Raw genomic sequence first — 16570 nt, 5'->3', positions numbered from 1 at the left:
GCTAGTGAGACTGCACGAATGAGAGAGTTTGGACATCGAGCTATCATATCTCTCTTAATATCTGCTTTAAGGCCACTAATAAAACAATCAATCAAGGTCTCAGAAGGGTTAATTTGTGATCTATTTGCTAGAGCAGTAAATTTGAGGTAATAATCCTCTTCTGACCTTTGTTTAGTAAGTTTGAATAGAGTAACTTGAGGACAATCAAACATGGAAGAACTAAAAACTCAATTTCTATTGCTTATTTTAACTCAAACCAAGTTGAATATAATCGGTTTCTTTACATCATTTAGAACCATGGAACAACTCTTTTGTCTATGTGAATGACAACAACCGCTAATTTGTCCTGTTCAAGTGTATTATAATAATCAAAAAATTGATCTGCATTAAATATCCAACACAAAGCATTGTTATCATCATTGAACCTTCTTGGGCTTATGATGGTGCGGTTCATGATAGAGGCAGTTGGAGAGTTCGAATCATGGCCACGAGCGTCTCGTTGGTCCTTGAAAAAGGATTCAATGAGCATCTTTATCCCATCAAATTATTTTTAAAAATTCTCAACTATGGTCATTGAGAACACACGTTGTTTTTCTGCTAGCTTTATTACAAAGGAGCACTATTCATCAGTTTGTTGTTCCATCAAAGCATATAAATTCTTGATAAATATGACATTAAGCCAACTGACATGATAGAAAAAAAATATATTAATCAATTTAGCATTTCAAGACCAATTTGATTATTGTTTCTATTTAACAATTGATTTTTAAAAAAAAAATACTTTATGCTATTAAATTTTAATATTATATCAGAATAACTATATTATTTTCTTTCGAAATGAATAAATCATATCTTTTGGTAAAAGAAAAGAAAAGAAAATTACAGTTAGAATAACTAAATAGTAGCATATTTGTTAACATGTAAATTGACTACCTGGTTATTGCGTTTTCATTCACAATTTTAGTTAAATGTTCTGTTACTCAAAGTTATCAAACTTAAATTATCATATTCCTATTTTAATAACAATATATTTTTTTTTTGTTTATATTTGCAAAATAATCAAACATTTCATTAACAAGTTCCCAAATAATATGTTTTTGTTTGGAAACTTAATTAAGTTAGAAAATGATTACAGCAAAGAGAAATGGGGAGAATAGAAATTGACATATTCTTCAACGAGTTGATTTTTTGTTTTAAAAATTTTTCATCATAATTTAATCGTTTGTATTATTAACAAAATAAGTATGCAACTCTAAGGAAAAGAATATTTAACTAAAAAGTTGTGAATAATCACATTTTAATAGCATAAATTAATTATTAAATAGAGATAGCAATAAAACTAATTTAAGAAACAGAACCAAATTGATCCGAACATTTTTTATGTCATGTCAATTTATCTACTAACATGCTATACATGACAGTTTAAGTCCCGGATCAACTTTCTGTTAATGAACTTCACTAGTCAATAGACGAAAAGACTAATTTAATTAACATTTTAAAATTAAGAAACTAATTTAATCAGTTTAAAAATTGAAGGGCAAATTTGTTCATCTTTAAAACCTTACAAATCAATTTTGATGGTTACCTCAAAATTTTATGATTGAAGTATCTAAAAATACGGTTTAATTCAATTTTTTTTTCCAGGGTATTGATTCGGAGATTAAGTCTACGAACAGCGAACACTGCCCTCACAACTCACTAGTATTTACTCCTAATTAAATTAATACATGTATGGCTCCCAAAGAATAATACTACTGATAAAAAAAATAATAAGGAATCGTTACAACAATAATCAATTGATCGTATGTATTTGGATTTCTTTATACATACATATATATGCATCGTATTGTATCCACGCTGACTATTTGCTTTTAAATTATCCAAGGCGTCCAAATTTGAATAGCATTTTCTTTTTCTTTTATCAACAAGCAAGAAAAATAAATAAATAAAATAAAGCATGATAGTGGTTCGCAATGGACGAGCTCATGTGCAAGTCTATGTATAAGGAAACTGTGAAAAACGTGGCACAAAAGTTGAATTTTCATATAAGTTCATTACCGAAATGTTTGGTAACCAAAGAAAATTAGCAAAAAATAGTCATAATTTGCCTTATTTAGCATTTATTAATTGTTGCGACAATTAATGAATGTTAAATAAGGCAAGTTCTGGCTATTTTTTTTTGTCTTCCTAGCATTACCCGTTCATTAATGCCCATGAAATATTTGTCTCTATTCTCTAATCTTGTAGAGTTTTTAATTTTCATTATTTAATTATTTTTTTAAATAAAATATTAACGCAATTAATATAAATAAAAAAATTTTGTTAATATTTTTTTTTGGTGAACAAGCAAGAGAAAAAACAAAAGAGAAGAAAAGAAAAAGAAAAGAAATCAGGTTCTTAACAGCAAGAGAGGACAAACCACCTCTGGCGGCTGGTGCCAAAGGTGAACCTCATCAGCTCCGCTACCTCCAGATCCCATATTTGCCAACCGATCTGCCACGACATTAGCTTCTCTCGGGATAAGCTCAAAATGAATATCCCAATCCCTTCTTAACTTCAAGTCAAAGATCAGTTGTATCACTTCTTTTTCAAGATGCCAGAGTGGAACTTGCCAACTAGTCACTAGCTCAAAAGCTGATGCGCAATCTGTCTCACAGACAACAAGCTTAAGACCCGCCTCCCAAGCCCAAGCCAAACCTTTCCATATACTCCACAACTCCATCTTGATGACACTAGATCCAAAGGAATTTTCTGAGCATCCCATTACCCATTGACGGGAGCTATCGCGAATTACCCATCCAAAACCAGCACAATCATCTCCCAAGTTCACACTCCCATCACAATTTAACTTCCAAGCACCAGGTTCTGGCGGAGACCAAGACAGAGATTTTAATCCCTGGATGCAACACACTCGATTCTGAGTTGTATATTCAAAATCCACCATGCACCTGCGAGCCTTGTATGCAATTGACCCAGCAGATCCAAAAATTCCCTGAAAATTACCCATATTTCTGTCTTGCCAAATTGACCATATTATAGCTGCAAATTTGGAACAACCTTCATTGAGGAGGCCATGCTTGAACCAATCATGCACCTAGTGAGAGCCAAAGAAACACACATCAGAAAAACCTAGAGAAACCCAAACTGATCGCACCACTTCACAATCCCGAAAACAATGAAGAATTGTCTCCGGAAGTTGATTGCAACGTGTACATAAGGATGAGGAGGAGAGATGTCGCCGAAAACGCAGATATTGAGTTGGTACAGCATCATGAAGGCAAAGCCACACTAGGAGCCTCAACTTTTCAGGGACCCGCGCCTTCCAAAGCCAAAGCCAATTGATATTCCTATCCCAATTCAACTTATTCTGAATTAACCATAAATATCCTTGTTTAGCAGAGTAAAGAGTGTGCTCCCAACTCCAACCCAAATCACGACTAGAAGCCAAAATATGTACTAAACTAAGAATGTCTTCCCTTAAGTCCATAGGAATAAAAGAGTAAATCCTCTCTAAATGCCAAACTCCATCACGGTAAACATCTTCAATGGTCAAAGCAGCCTCACAAATATCAAGAAATTCAATCCTCGCTCCTACTGGCCCAGAGTGCAACCAAGAGTCAAACCAGAAATTCTTAGAAAGAGCTCCCACTTTCCAAACAAACCCTTCCTTTAATACGGAAGCTGTGTGCACAATAGACTTCCATATATACGATGAAGAACCCATTGCTTTAACTGCAAATAGGTTTCTATTCTGGAGGTATTTTTGAAGCATAATCTTGACCTACAGTTTCTCTTGATTCATCAAAATTTGCCAAACTAGCTTTCCTAATAAAGAAAAATTGACCAACCGCGACTCCCGCAAAGCAAGACCTCCAAACTTTTTCGGAGTCGTCAAAACTCTCCAAGATGCTAAATGAAGACCACGGTGATTATGACTACCACACCAAATGCAACTTCTAGTAAACTTATCAATGTTAGAGCACACACCTGATGAAAAAAGGCTTACTTACATCCTATAAATAGGTATAGAAGATAAAACTGATTTAGCAAGGCAAATCCGACCAGCTTTATTAAGGAAGCGAACTTTCCAAGATGCTAGCCTATTAGTAAGCTTATCAACCACATCATTAAAATCAGCTTTAGTAACTCTGCCATGCTTGAGGGGGACACTAAGGTATTTTCCCAGAGAATTAGCAAATCGGATAGAAGAAATACCAGTGAAGAGATCCTTGCGTTGTCTAGAAACATTCATAGAACAGATAGCACGAGATTTGTCAAAATTCACCTTCATACTAGATGCTCTGCAAAAGGTGGCCATAGTGTCCAAAACATGAAGCACTTGAGATTTCTTCGCTTTGCAAAAAAGGATAAGGTCATCTGCAAAAAGGAGATGGGAGATTACAGGACCTCCCCTAGACACAGTCACTGGTTTCTATCTACCAACCTCCACTTGCCTAGCAATGAGGCAACTCAACCTCTCCATACAAATAACAAATAAATAAGGAGACATCGGGTCTCCTTGCCTCAAACCTCTCTTTAGCTGAAAACCATCTAACCAGTTACCATTTCACATTAGAAAAAGGGAGAAAGACTTTACACATTTCATAATAAGAGAAACAATAGTACAAAATTTTGTTAATATAATATTACATAATTAAATATATTTATAAAACTATTTTACACTAAAAATATACTAAAATCAAATTCAACCTTTTATTCGATTAGATAAATCAATTTCTATGCTAGATTATCACATTAGAGAGTAATGAAGCTTGCTTACATGGAAAGACTTAGGTGAAAAATTTTACAAATTTTAGACACCTTTATAATTTTTTTTCAAATAACTATAAAGATTGACTTGAGTAAATTTATCAATTTCTAACGAAGAATCTGGCGTAATGACAAAATTGTTTAATTGAATAAAAGGTTGGAATCTGATTCAATAATTTAAATTGGTTAAAATTTAGGTATTTGACTAAAAATGTTAGAGACTAAGGGGTATTGCCCCAAATTATATTCTAGATGGAGCATGTGCAAAAAAGTGAAGAAATATTATCATTCAAAGAACGCCAACGGCCAATGTATAAGGCAACCTCGTAACCAAAATACTTTAATAGTTTAATTAACTTATATTATAGTATCAACTATCCACTTTTCATTCTTTAGAATTGTGGGGAGAATGGAGACTGCAGAGCAAAATAAGATCAAAAGTCCGAATTGGATGCAATGCGGTCAATAGCCGCAATGATGTAATGAAATATAAGTCAGAATTAAACACACATTTAAAATTAGTACTCATGCTCTAAGTACAAGTCATTTTGCTATACTTACAAGTCATTTTGGCTTACAAGTTTTATAAATTGGACCAGGTCTAATAAAAACTACATTCATTCACTGGAGCGTGATAACACACGCGTCACTCAACCATTTCCAAAGCGCGCTCTCACTTACCATTATAGAAGACGCTTCTTCTTCACGTGCCTCCTTCTCTTCCTCCTCCTCCTTCTTCTCCTTCTTCTTTGCGTTTCTCCTCCTTTTTTCTTCGCGTGTTTCATCTTCATCGTTGTTTTTTATTACTGTTGTTGCTGCTGCATTTTTTCCTCCTTCTCTTTCTATTGATTTTGCAACATTATATATATATATATATATATATATATATATATATATATATATATATATATATATATTGTTTAATTTTTTCTCCCAAAAAGAATTATAAGAAAACGAAATAAAAAGATGAAGAAGAAGCAGGAAAAGATGAGGAGGAGGAAGAGGAAGAGTTTTAAATTATCAGAATTTATCAGAATAAAATACACCCAAAAATTCTTATAATACACCCAAATATCTTCGTGTTACATCCAAATTTGCTGCAAATACAGAAAATATTTTCTCTAGTACTGCATTTTTTTTCTTTTTCTTTTTTTCCTTATTTCTTTCTTTCTTTTAGTTAAATGAATGTAAGTTCATTCTTTTCCAAGTAATTTTGCAGCATTATGTGTTTCTTCTTCTTTTTTATTTGATTTTTTTGTTTTTATTCTTGTTAAGAGAGTAAAATAAGAAGAAACTTGAAAATGTAAAATAAAAAGGAAAAGATGAATAAGAAAAAAAGAAGAAGACGGTGATGATGATAAAAAAAAAAGCAGCAGAAGATGAGAAGGAGGAAGAGAGAGAATTTTGAATTATGCAAAACTTATTAGAATAAAAATACACCTAAATATATTCGTGTTACACCCAAATATCTTCGTGCTACACCCAAATTTGCTGCAAAAAAATGTTTCTTCTAGTGTTATATTTTTTCTTGTGAATTGAACCACACCTTAGCCACTTGATTGGATTCAAAACAATAATCAATTTTGTTATGGTTCAATTGACAATCTGAACCTAATTTATTATCTTCAACAACGAGATAACTGATGATGGAGGAGAAAGAGAAAAAGAAAAGAGAAGAAATTCCAATGAAAAAGGAAGGAGGAAGAGGTGTTGTTGATGACGACGATAACGAGAGAGAAAAATTACGAAGAAGAAGAAGAGGCACAAAGAAGAAAAAGAAGAAGAAGAGCATAAATATAAATAACTTGTATGACTTGTACGAAAAAACGCTTGTAGGTGAAGAATAAATTAACTTTTAGTTAGCTTGTCAGTAAAATATAAATCTCTTCATTTTTTTCCTAAATTATTTAATAAAGTATAATCTCTTATTACACTTTTCAAAATAAAACCAAAAAATATATATAAAAATATTAAATAATAAAAGATTACAGTTTATTAAATAATTAAAAAAAATTGAGAGATCTGAGATCCACTCATGTAATAATGATGAAATATGGTTATAAGTTAGGACAGGTTGCATTTAAGATTTCTTACCATCAATAACCATTTATTATTTGGAAGACTTTGCTACTCTTAAACGTAATATACTATCTCAACTAAATCAAAACGAGATAGGAATCTAATTGCAGATTATGACACAACAAAATAAAATAAGGCAGCATGTATAAGAAGAGGAAAGTAAATACTCTTAAGAGATATCATGTCATTATAGACATTAATCAAATTATTCATATATAATTATTGTAGCATTCACATTTTGTATTGGTATACCAATTCAAGAAAAGAAAATAAAAAAGAAATTGCAAAACAAAGCTAAGAGTGTCCAAAGTCACCAATGCTTCCTTTGCCCTAACCACCGTTTGTGTGTTAGGAAACGAATGTGAAACAACAACAATATTAATATATTATACAACCTAGCTTTCAAGATGACCACTGCTCTGGTAAGGTGAGGAAGTATGTCGTCATGGCCTTCCGGAACCTCTTCTTGTATTGTTTCGGTGAGACTATGGTCGGGGCAGCGTTCTTCGGACCGCCAAGGATTCCGGAAGCCTTAACCCATGTCTCTAAATGCTTGTCCCAAGTGTACTGTCTCATGAAGTCAATGATCCCGAGAACCAGCTCCTTGCGCTCGTCGTCCACCCCGACCAGCAACGAATAGTCCATAACATCAACAGACTGATGATCAACAAGATTGGGAGGAACTAGTGTTACAAAAAGAGTCATAATTGCTACAACTAAATAAAATAAAGATGGACTTGGCTTGAAATAAATTAGTTGAAGGCCAATAAAGATAGATTCATAAAAAGTAGTGTAGCTATTAACCCTTAAAAATACAATCATGCTGGATATACACTAAAAATCAGCTACCAAAATCAACCATCAGTGTAAAATACATATTGAAATACAAAATTCACATTGAAAATAAGTTAAACTACAAATTTATTTATACACAAATCCATGGTGGCTGATTTTTATGTGTACGTAACATTATTTGTCAAAAAAAATTCTAGTTGTAGCCTTTAACCATTAGGAGGTGATTTGGAAGATTAAAAAAGCTTACTGCTAAAAAGGATGTGTCATTCCATACGGCTCTCTCGAGTCTTCGCTTAGCCCTACTACCAAGAAATATGGGTTTCGTCCTCAATGCTTCTAACAGGTTCATGTCCAGCATCACTTTGTTAGTGCCTGTTGTATCTGGATTGTACCTAGATCTTTCTGACCCTTTCAGATCATATACCCTGGATATCTTTCTGTTGTAAAAGAGATTCTCCATTATCATTACATCTATCCTGGTTTCTTTCCCACCTTTAGGGTATTTGATAGTGACCTGAAAAGCCAACCAAGATAAAACTATAAGCATAAAAGTTTCCAGTTACAAACAACTCTGAAGCTCGCACATGAAAACCAAAGAATGGGCTGAGCTCTCACCTGATATAAACCAAGAATTTTGGCAAGGCAAGTCGGCCCTCCCGGGTTCAAGGAATCCATAAGGTATTTGAAGTATTGCGGAGCGAATTCCTCAAAAGAATCCAATTCCGTCTTCGTGACTTGTTTAATAATGAACCTTTCGTCCAACGACTTGGCGAAGTATACATTACTTTTCCCTCCTTGTGCTCTCCATCTCTGGCAACGGCTCAAAGATCTCACGAAATCAACTTCATTGGAGCAGCACTTTTTCCTAAGTGCTTCGAACTGCTTCGCGAAATAGCAAGTGACAGAAAAATTCACTCTACCTCCAGCACCCAAAGAGTCATCACCAAAAGAAATCTGAAAGTGTAAAGATTTCTTGGGGTCCCGGATAAGAGAACCAAGGGAAGATGTAGCATCTTCGGACATATAACTAGCATAATTGATATAATCCAAGTCCAGAGAACCCCATGCATTAAAGCTAGATGTAGCCAAATCTTCTCTGCTTTTCTCGCGAGCAGCAGTCAAGCTAGCATCTTGCAGGTCCGACTTCCCAGAAACCCAATCTTCATGTTCCTTAGAGCTAAGAGCATAGGATATTATGCTAGAGTATTCATTGTCATAAACAGCAATAACTCTGTCACCATTATGTGTTTGGGGAAGCAGCAACCGAGCACCTTCGGCTATGTGAGAACACGAGGAGATGAATGATGGTGTGGCGCTCAGTATCAAATTTAGTCTCTGTGCCTCCCACGGCAACATTTGAAAGTAACTTTGAAAAACATTAGAGACAGGGTCCCTAACCATATTCTTGTATTCTCCGGAAGCATGAAAAGATCTGAGTGTTGATAAATGTAATGAGGAGGGCAAGACTTTCTTGATTCTTTCCTGGACTCTTAATGCTGAATCAAAAGAATGAACTCTGATTGGTTGCATCAACCTTCTAAAAGGAGGGTTATCATTTGGAAAAGAATGCCGAACGGATCCTGCTGGTAAAACACTGGATTGTGCTGTATGAAGTGGTTCAACTTTTGTATAAGGTTGCTCGGTTCCTGTCCCAGTCCACGCAAAATCTATTTTCTCAGAAAGATTGGATTCCCTGTGCGGAAAGCACTCGGATAATGCTCTGTTGACAACAACTTCACCATCCGAGTGTGCCTCTTCATCAAGATGGCATGTTAATGCTTCAGAAGTACAAGGTCCAAGTGAGTCATCAGGTTCTCCAACCATATGAACTTCATCGGGCTCATGCAATTTTAAAGGCCGATGATTATCTTGCTGAGATACATTATCCACATTCCGATCCTTGTGAAAAGAATCAATGCTTGGTTCTTTAACCTCTGGGCATGATTCATTTTCCTGTTTACCCTTGAAACGACGACTTCTTTTGATAAGAGAGTCCAACGAGTATAATCGGTGATCCCAGACATATGAACCAATTAGAAGTGAACGTCTCAAGCGATTTAGTTCTAGAATATCTACAGCCATCTTCCCCGGTAGCGGAGTCTCTAAAGTTGATAGTAGCACATTCTATATTATAAGAACAGAAGAGGAAGTTAGAGAAAAAGTACATGCATCAATAAAATGTATTAACAAAGAGATTTGGCACCAGATATCAATTAATTTGCTCACATGATAATCTTTTCTATCTCTTTGAAGCATATCTTTCAGCTCCAGTATGTGGTGATGAATTTCGCACGTATCTGACAGCTCATTTCCCATGCCATGAGAGCTAACACTTCTTTCAAGCCGATCAAGTGCATCCGATATCTCCACATACAATGTTTCCACTTTCCGAAAAAGCTGTACAGAAGGACGAAAAAAGAAAGGTTAAATTTTCATATCAAAGGGTAGATCAACTATATTTCAGCACCACTTTTAAAGTAGTACTGCAAATATTAGTAGTAAGCTTTTCGAATATCACCTCTCCTGCCTCCTTTCTAGTCCAGTCCTCTTGATTGTGGCCGAATTCTAACACAGATGGGGGCAGATGGACAGATAGAATATCAATAGGGGAATACCGGAAGAAAGCAACCATACTCCCATACCTGTTAAATTTGGTTGTTCATCAACTTTCTAGTATTAATAACCAAAATAAGTGACATACATAAAAAGAATTGTCAATTAGAGATTCTTGTATGGATGACTTACCCGTAAAAACGGAGGCAGTCCCTCTGCAAAGAATGTCCACAGGTTGCAACCCGATTAGCAGTTGCATGGTTTGAAAAGCTAAGTTCCAGAAACTTTCCAAAAGACAACCCCCAAGCAGCATCCGACATAACAACTCTGAGAGTTGCTGGTGGAACTCCATCTATGAGAGGACACCTGAGACATCGGTGCCACATCCAAATCTTACCATCTTTTTCCCCTGGTAATTTCACCGAGGGAAGGCGCCTCACATTGATTGTAAGATTTCCCTGTTGGTGTGTAAAACAAAGGACGTGTGCATCAGCTGGCTCTTTACAAAACTGGCAGCAAGATGTCTGAAAAAGAAATGCAATTTACTTATTATTTCATTCATAAATAACATGGAACAATTGAAAGTAGCAGGAAAAACAAGCATGACTAACCAGATCAAAGAGATCATCACGAAGATACCTCCCAAGTGGCTTATCAAAAGAGCCGTAGAATTTTATGCGCAGCAACCTATTGCGTTCACATACTGTCCCTTTTGATACACAATGACTGGAGAAGTACACCAATATGCTCTGATTACTCTCTGTGGCAGAAAAGTATTCACCTGAGAACTCGTCCTCATTAACCTTGTCTCTTGTCATGTCAACAACTTCACCATGCTCCCTCTCCTCTTGAACCATGGTTTCTTGCAATTCTTCTTGCGAAAGGTCCCTTGTGCTGAACAAAGTGTCCCCCTCCAATTCATTACAATTATTCAAATAGTCTGGTCGCGCAGTCAGATTAGAAGTTAAATTACTACAGCATGAATCTGAGAGTACATTCTCAGTACTACTATAATCCACCATGGTGCTTGTGTATGAATGAAAATTATGGTCATCAAGATGCTTTGATGGTGAGTCCAAACTTCCAAGCTTTTTAGAATCAAGATCAGCATCAGCCTCCGAGTGGCACATGGTTGAAGGGAGTGAGTTAGAAATATCAGCATCAATTGCTGCAATCTCAGGCATGTCCATTGAGTGCTTTACTATCATTTTGGGAAGGGTAGCACCTTCATCAGCAAGGAATGAGGTCTCAAGAGATAAATGATAAGCTGCAAAAACTGCAAATTGCACAGCATGTTTAATTTTCTTTAGATTTGCACGGTTCGTTCCCTTCAGTAAAACCTACAAGAACCAAAATCAAAATTAGATTGCATTGCACACAACCATGCCATCCTGTGATTTTACAAAACAAGGAGACAAAAAAAATGGAACTTACAGTACATCCCAATCGCCGAGGACAACCTTCAAAAAACATCAATGTTTTGGATGGCTTCTTTTGAAAATTAGTAGCAGCCTCATGATCTTCAACCATTTTGTCTAAGCGGAACAGATCACAGTGGCCCACTCGTGCTTTGGATAAACTATCCACTGATGGCGTGATATGAGCACCAGTGCAGCGAGCTATTCGCTCGAGCAAAGGCCTTTTAACATTCAACACCAGGGAGATTTCCTTTGCTAGCAAATATTGCTGAGCACATGAAGCTACACTTCTTTCTACCAGCAAAACATTTGGTCGAAGAGCTTCAATTTTTGAAATTATCATCTTGAGATGATCATTTTCCTGCCCACAATCACAAAATTCATAAGTTCTTTCAAGGGAGAAAATTTTAACAGGGAGAAAAATAATCCATACAGAAATAAAGAACGCACCTGCTGCAACAATGTATCAAAAGAAGCAAGTTGATTCGGAACCTTCTGATACTCCAGTGCTCCTGCTAAAAGGAGTAGCCTAGGCTTTTTGTATTGAGAGGTCATGCGCTTATGCTTAATATTTTTTGTACAAACAACTCCTTTTATAAGGGTGCTGCAAAATAGAAGTCAACAATTTAGTGGTTAATCGCAAAAGATGTGCTTATCCACATCTTATATAGGCAAAATTAGAACACATTACCTCTCACTCGGGCTTCCAGATGCTACACATTTGACCTTTACATAATCGCCAGGATCCATACTGCCGCCTCGGCTAGTATCTGGTTTGACAAAGTTAGCAGCCTTCCACGCAATCGTTGCCACTATGTCAAGCCAGTCCTCAGGATCATTTTCCTTACCAAGTTTAATTCCCTCTCCTTGTAAAAGCTGCGAAACAAGAGCTCTAAAATGCCCCTGTATGACAGCTTTTAAAGGTTCTTTATTTCCCTCATTTTGCTTCTCCTTTGTGGGAAATATGTTAGATAAACTGCTACTGGATGAGAAGATGGCACCAGAGTCACCAATATCATCATCCTCATCGTCGTATGCGAAAAAATTGCTTTCGGCATCGTCATTTTCATCTTCAGGTGCTGGCGGGAACCAGATAAGACCGTTGTTTTCAAAATCCAATGGCCTCTGTGAATTCTCATTCTGATTCCGGAAAATTGACAAGTCATCAGAAAAATAAGCAGTATTATATGCATAATCAGTCCCTTGTTCAGGCTTTCTTAATACAGCCGTGCTTTGTTGACCAAAGGGACCATCATGTTGCGAGCCAGGGATTTTCTCTTGCCCCTTCTGTACAAGGAGCCCAACCCGACTAGAAGTAAAATCATTCCTAGAAGGGCTATCTGAAGGACTTGACCCCACAGAATTATAGTTGTAAGTGTCATGTCTAGCACTAAAGCTACTTGAATCTATATCTGAATAATTGTCACAATATGTACGTGATCGCCTATGAAAGTGCTTGGCAGAATCCTCAATCTCTTCTTCATCACTCCTACATTTATATACAAACATGTCAATAATTGTGGAATCAAGTTTTGTCAAAGGGGTTTTCTAGTTGCATCAAAAGATCATTACATCACTTATGCAAGGATCAATGATGAGAGCTTGTAGAAGGTTTAAAATAACTTATAGATGATTAATTTTCTAACAATCCGAGGCAGAACTCAATAATTCAAAGGTAATGAGCTTTTATGTGAGCAAACTTTTTCTTATGACAAGTTGCAAGAATTTTAATGAAATTCCAAAAATACAGATAAAACCAAGTAACTTCCTCAACCAAATATTGAACTAAAACCAGATCCATGAAACTTACATAAAGTTTTTGCATAAGGATGTGGGCAGCGAAAATGTGATGTGCTTTATGATATAAAAATGATGTCATAATTATTTTATCCTTGTTAATATATGATGCACCTAATATATAACTTTAGCTGTTGTGACATAGATGGATCTTATGGATTTTTTTTCAGTTAAATTGTTAGTTATCAAGTTTTATTATAAAAAAAAAAAATCGATTAATTTAATTTAATATGGTCAAAGTTCTATATAAGGAGCAATAATCTTTTAATAAATCCATTTTCTATTTCCGAAATACCTATTATTCTGATCAAATTCTTTTTTTTTTTCCAACATACTCAGGCACATGAAACCAAAACCAATATAAAACCAAATTTATACACATGCTATCTTTTGGCATCTACAAGCAGAACATCACATCATCAACTAATCTACAATCCGAAGCAGCACTCAACACTTCAAATAGTAATGAGCTTTTATGTGAGCAAACATTTTCTTATGACAAATTGCAAGAATTATAATGAAATTGCGAAAATACATAAAACCATGTAACTTCCACTTCCTCAAACAAATATTGAATTATGAGTATGAGTACCTGATGGTAGATTGATGAATTGATACCGAAGATGCTAGAGTACCAGACGAGCTCATCCTCCTTGTCATGGATTGAGGATAATAACCACAGTCATGGTCATGGAGATATCTTTCAAAGTGATTTCCCTGATTCAACTCAGTATTGATTGGAGAACTAATTCTCTCACTCTCAACACTAAAACATGGCGAAGGTGGCTCAGGACTCTGCCTTGGACTCTCTTGTGGAGAAGCTGAAGGATGCACTTTCTCACTATACTTCAACACCCTATTACTGTTATTATTATTAGCACCTGAACAGAACTTGCAAGACCTTATGGTGGTTTCCCCGAATCCATTGTTGCCAGATTCAGCATTCGGAACAAGATCATAACCCCGGACGCATTTGGCACACAACCACCGGCCACAACTCTTGCAATTGTACTTCTGCTGTGCAATTTCAGTGAGGTTTCTATTGCACTCGCAACACATTTTGCAGCCACTGTTGAGCATATCAAATTTCTCAGACAAACAAGACAAATCACTTCCTCCCCAAGAAACCCAATTCCTAAGCTTTTCTATTAGATCTAGTAGAGAACTGTCAGGTATTCCCATATAAAGATGCAATGACCCACATAGAACAAAGCCAATGCCTCCACAACCAACCCAAAAAAAAAAAAAAAAACCTCCTCCTATAAGGATTAATTCTTTCTCTTTCTCACAAAACCAAAATTAACAATAAAAAAAATTCCTATCCTTCGGCACCAGAACACTGATCACTAGAATTTGTCCAAAAAATGAAGAAATTTAAGTGAAGAGTATTGGTAACAAGAAAAGAAAAAAAAGACCCACGTAAAATTTGGGGGTTGATTGGGATTGTTTTTATGTTTAATTCTAATCAAATTAAAAATGGTTTCTTTTTTGTTTGATTTATCTTTTTTTTTTCTTTCTTTATTTTCCTTTTTTGGTGATTGCAAATCCTCCTGGGAATCAAATAATATCAAAGGAGGAATCGACAACTATAGCAAACGCAAATCTAGGACTCACCAATCTAACACACTATTTACACCCAAAATCCTACCAACAACATACCAAGACAGAACTTAGAATCCGACCCCCCCCCCTTCCTTTTTTCCTTCTCCCACAAACCCACTGAGAAAAAGAACGAAACTTTGAAATGCAAACCTCACCCCAGAAAACTTAACCGATCCCTGAATCATCAACAATGCACTGTGTAGAAACCGGTTCAAGCATTAGCACCCAGAAGCCAAAATAACAAAATTAGGAAGACCCTTATCAGAAAACCTCTTTATCTTTATGCTCTGAACAAAAAGGTGATGCCTTTGAGAACCCTTCAAATCAGATTAGTAACAATAAGAAGAAGGAGAAGAAGAAGAAAAATAGAAAAACAGAAAGAAGGAAGAAACTTTAAATGATAGGAAGAATTAGAATGAAAAGGAGAAAGAGAAGAAGTACGGAGAAGGTTCCCTTTCTACCGGAGTTGCAGGCTCGCATCTCAAACAACAACACTTCCTTGTTACCCATCTTTTCTTTCTTCCACCCCTCTCTCTCTCTCTCTCTCCTTTCTTTTTTTTTCCCTTTCTCTTTCTTCTTCTTTTCTTTTTCTTTTCTTTTCCTTTTCTTCTCTCAGTCCTCGCCACCTTATTATTATTATTTTATTTATTCATTTTTCTTGTAAGGAAAACTCAATATATTCGTTACTTTCTCACATCTCTCTCCTCTCAATCTTATTACCAAAAATACAATTATAATAATTGATAATTAATGATTCCTTGTCAGATGTTATTAAGTCTAATTGAGTTCTATAATGGTATCTCCTTTCCTATTGGCTGCAGCCTCGATCATCATGCTTAGTGCATAGTGTGGGTTTGGACTAACTTTTATAAACAGAAATTTATATAAATTTTGATTAAAAATGAATTAGTATTAATATAGTTTATATTTGATCATTTTTATTTAAAATAGAATATAATAAATTAAATATTGTTTGAATTATATTATTTAAATTACTTTTAGATAAAAGATTATAAAAAAAATTATGAATTTAAATAATTATTTTATATTATTTTATAATTTTATTTTAGATATTTAAATAAATATTAATATATTTTTTAGTACTTTTAGTATTCTAATAGAATAATAGAATTATAATATAAAATAAAAAAATATTCTATACAATAAAAAATAATAATATATGAAAGAATATTAAAAAAAAATTATAAAAAATAACAAAGAAATGAATAATAAATAACATAATTGGTATATAGAAAATAAATTTTAATCTAAAGTAAAAAAGTGAATACAAAATTAGAATTTGTAATTTTTTATAAATGTGAATTGAATGGTAAAAATTATTTCTATTACATATATAAAAGGATTTAAATTCTCAAAACTTATTTAGACAAATAAATAAGTCGATCACTTTATTAATTCAAGTTGGCTGCTTAATTCAAAAATTTAAATAATTTTATGAATACATAAAATTTTTTATTTTTATATATATAATAAAATATTATTAAAAATTATAATTTATTTTCTAATTATCTTCTAATTCTAATACTTTTTAGTAT

The 16570-nt window shown here is 34.6% G+C and overlaps 1 protein-coding gene across 2 annotated transcripts; it reads right to left on the bottom strand.

The window, feature by feature from the left end:
* Positions 1–7013: 7013 nt before the first annotated feature.
* Positions 7014–15639, bottom strand: FAB1C (FORMS APLOID AND BINUCLEATE CELLS 1C). Of its 2 annotated transcripts, XM_088483953.1 has the most exons (12): positions 15170–15578; positions 14005–14481; positions 12307–13104; positions 12066–12219; positions 11632–11976; positions 10809–11537; positions 10390–10721; positions 10163–10286; positions 9871–10041; positions 8260–9768; positions 7892–8158; positions 7014–7506 (listed from the first exon to the last, which is right to left on the bottom strand). In XM_088483953.1, the coding sequence occupies exons 2-12, from the start codon at positions 14469–14471 to the stop codon at positions 7252–7254; spliced, it is 5151 nt and encodes a 1716-aa protein (XP_088340079.1). In that variant the 5' UTR covers positions 14472–14481; positions 15170–15578; the 3' UTR covers positions 7014–7251. The 2 variants fall into 2 exon arrangements, with proteins under 2 accessions (XP_088340079.1, XP_016198258.1); XM_016342772.3 differs by having other exon boundaries at positions 14005–15639.
* Positions 15640–16570: the final 931 nt, after the last annotated feature.

The sequence above is a fragment of the Arachis ipaensis genome, chromosome B4 (assembly GCF_059453495.1).
Source record: "Arachis ipaensis isolate K30076 ecotype BB chromosome B4, ASM5945349v1, whole genome shotgun sequence".
Lineage (NCBI taxonomy): Eukaryota > Viridiplantae > Streptophyta > Magnoliopsida > Fabales > Fabaceae > Arachis > Arachis ipaensis.
Note: the sequence above shows the minus strand (reverse complement) of the source record. Positions and strands in the feature narration are given on the sequence as shown.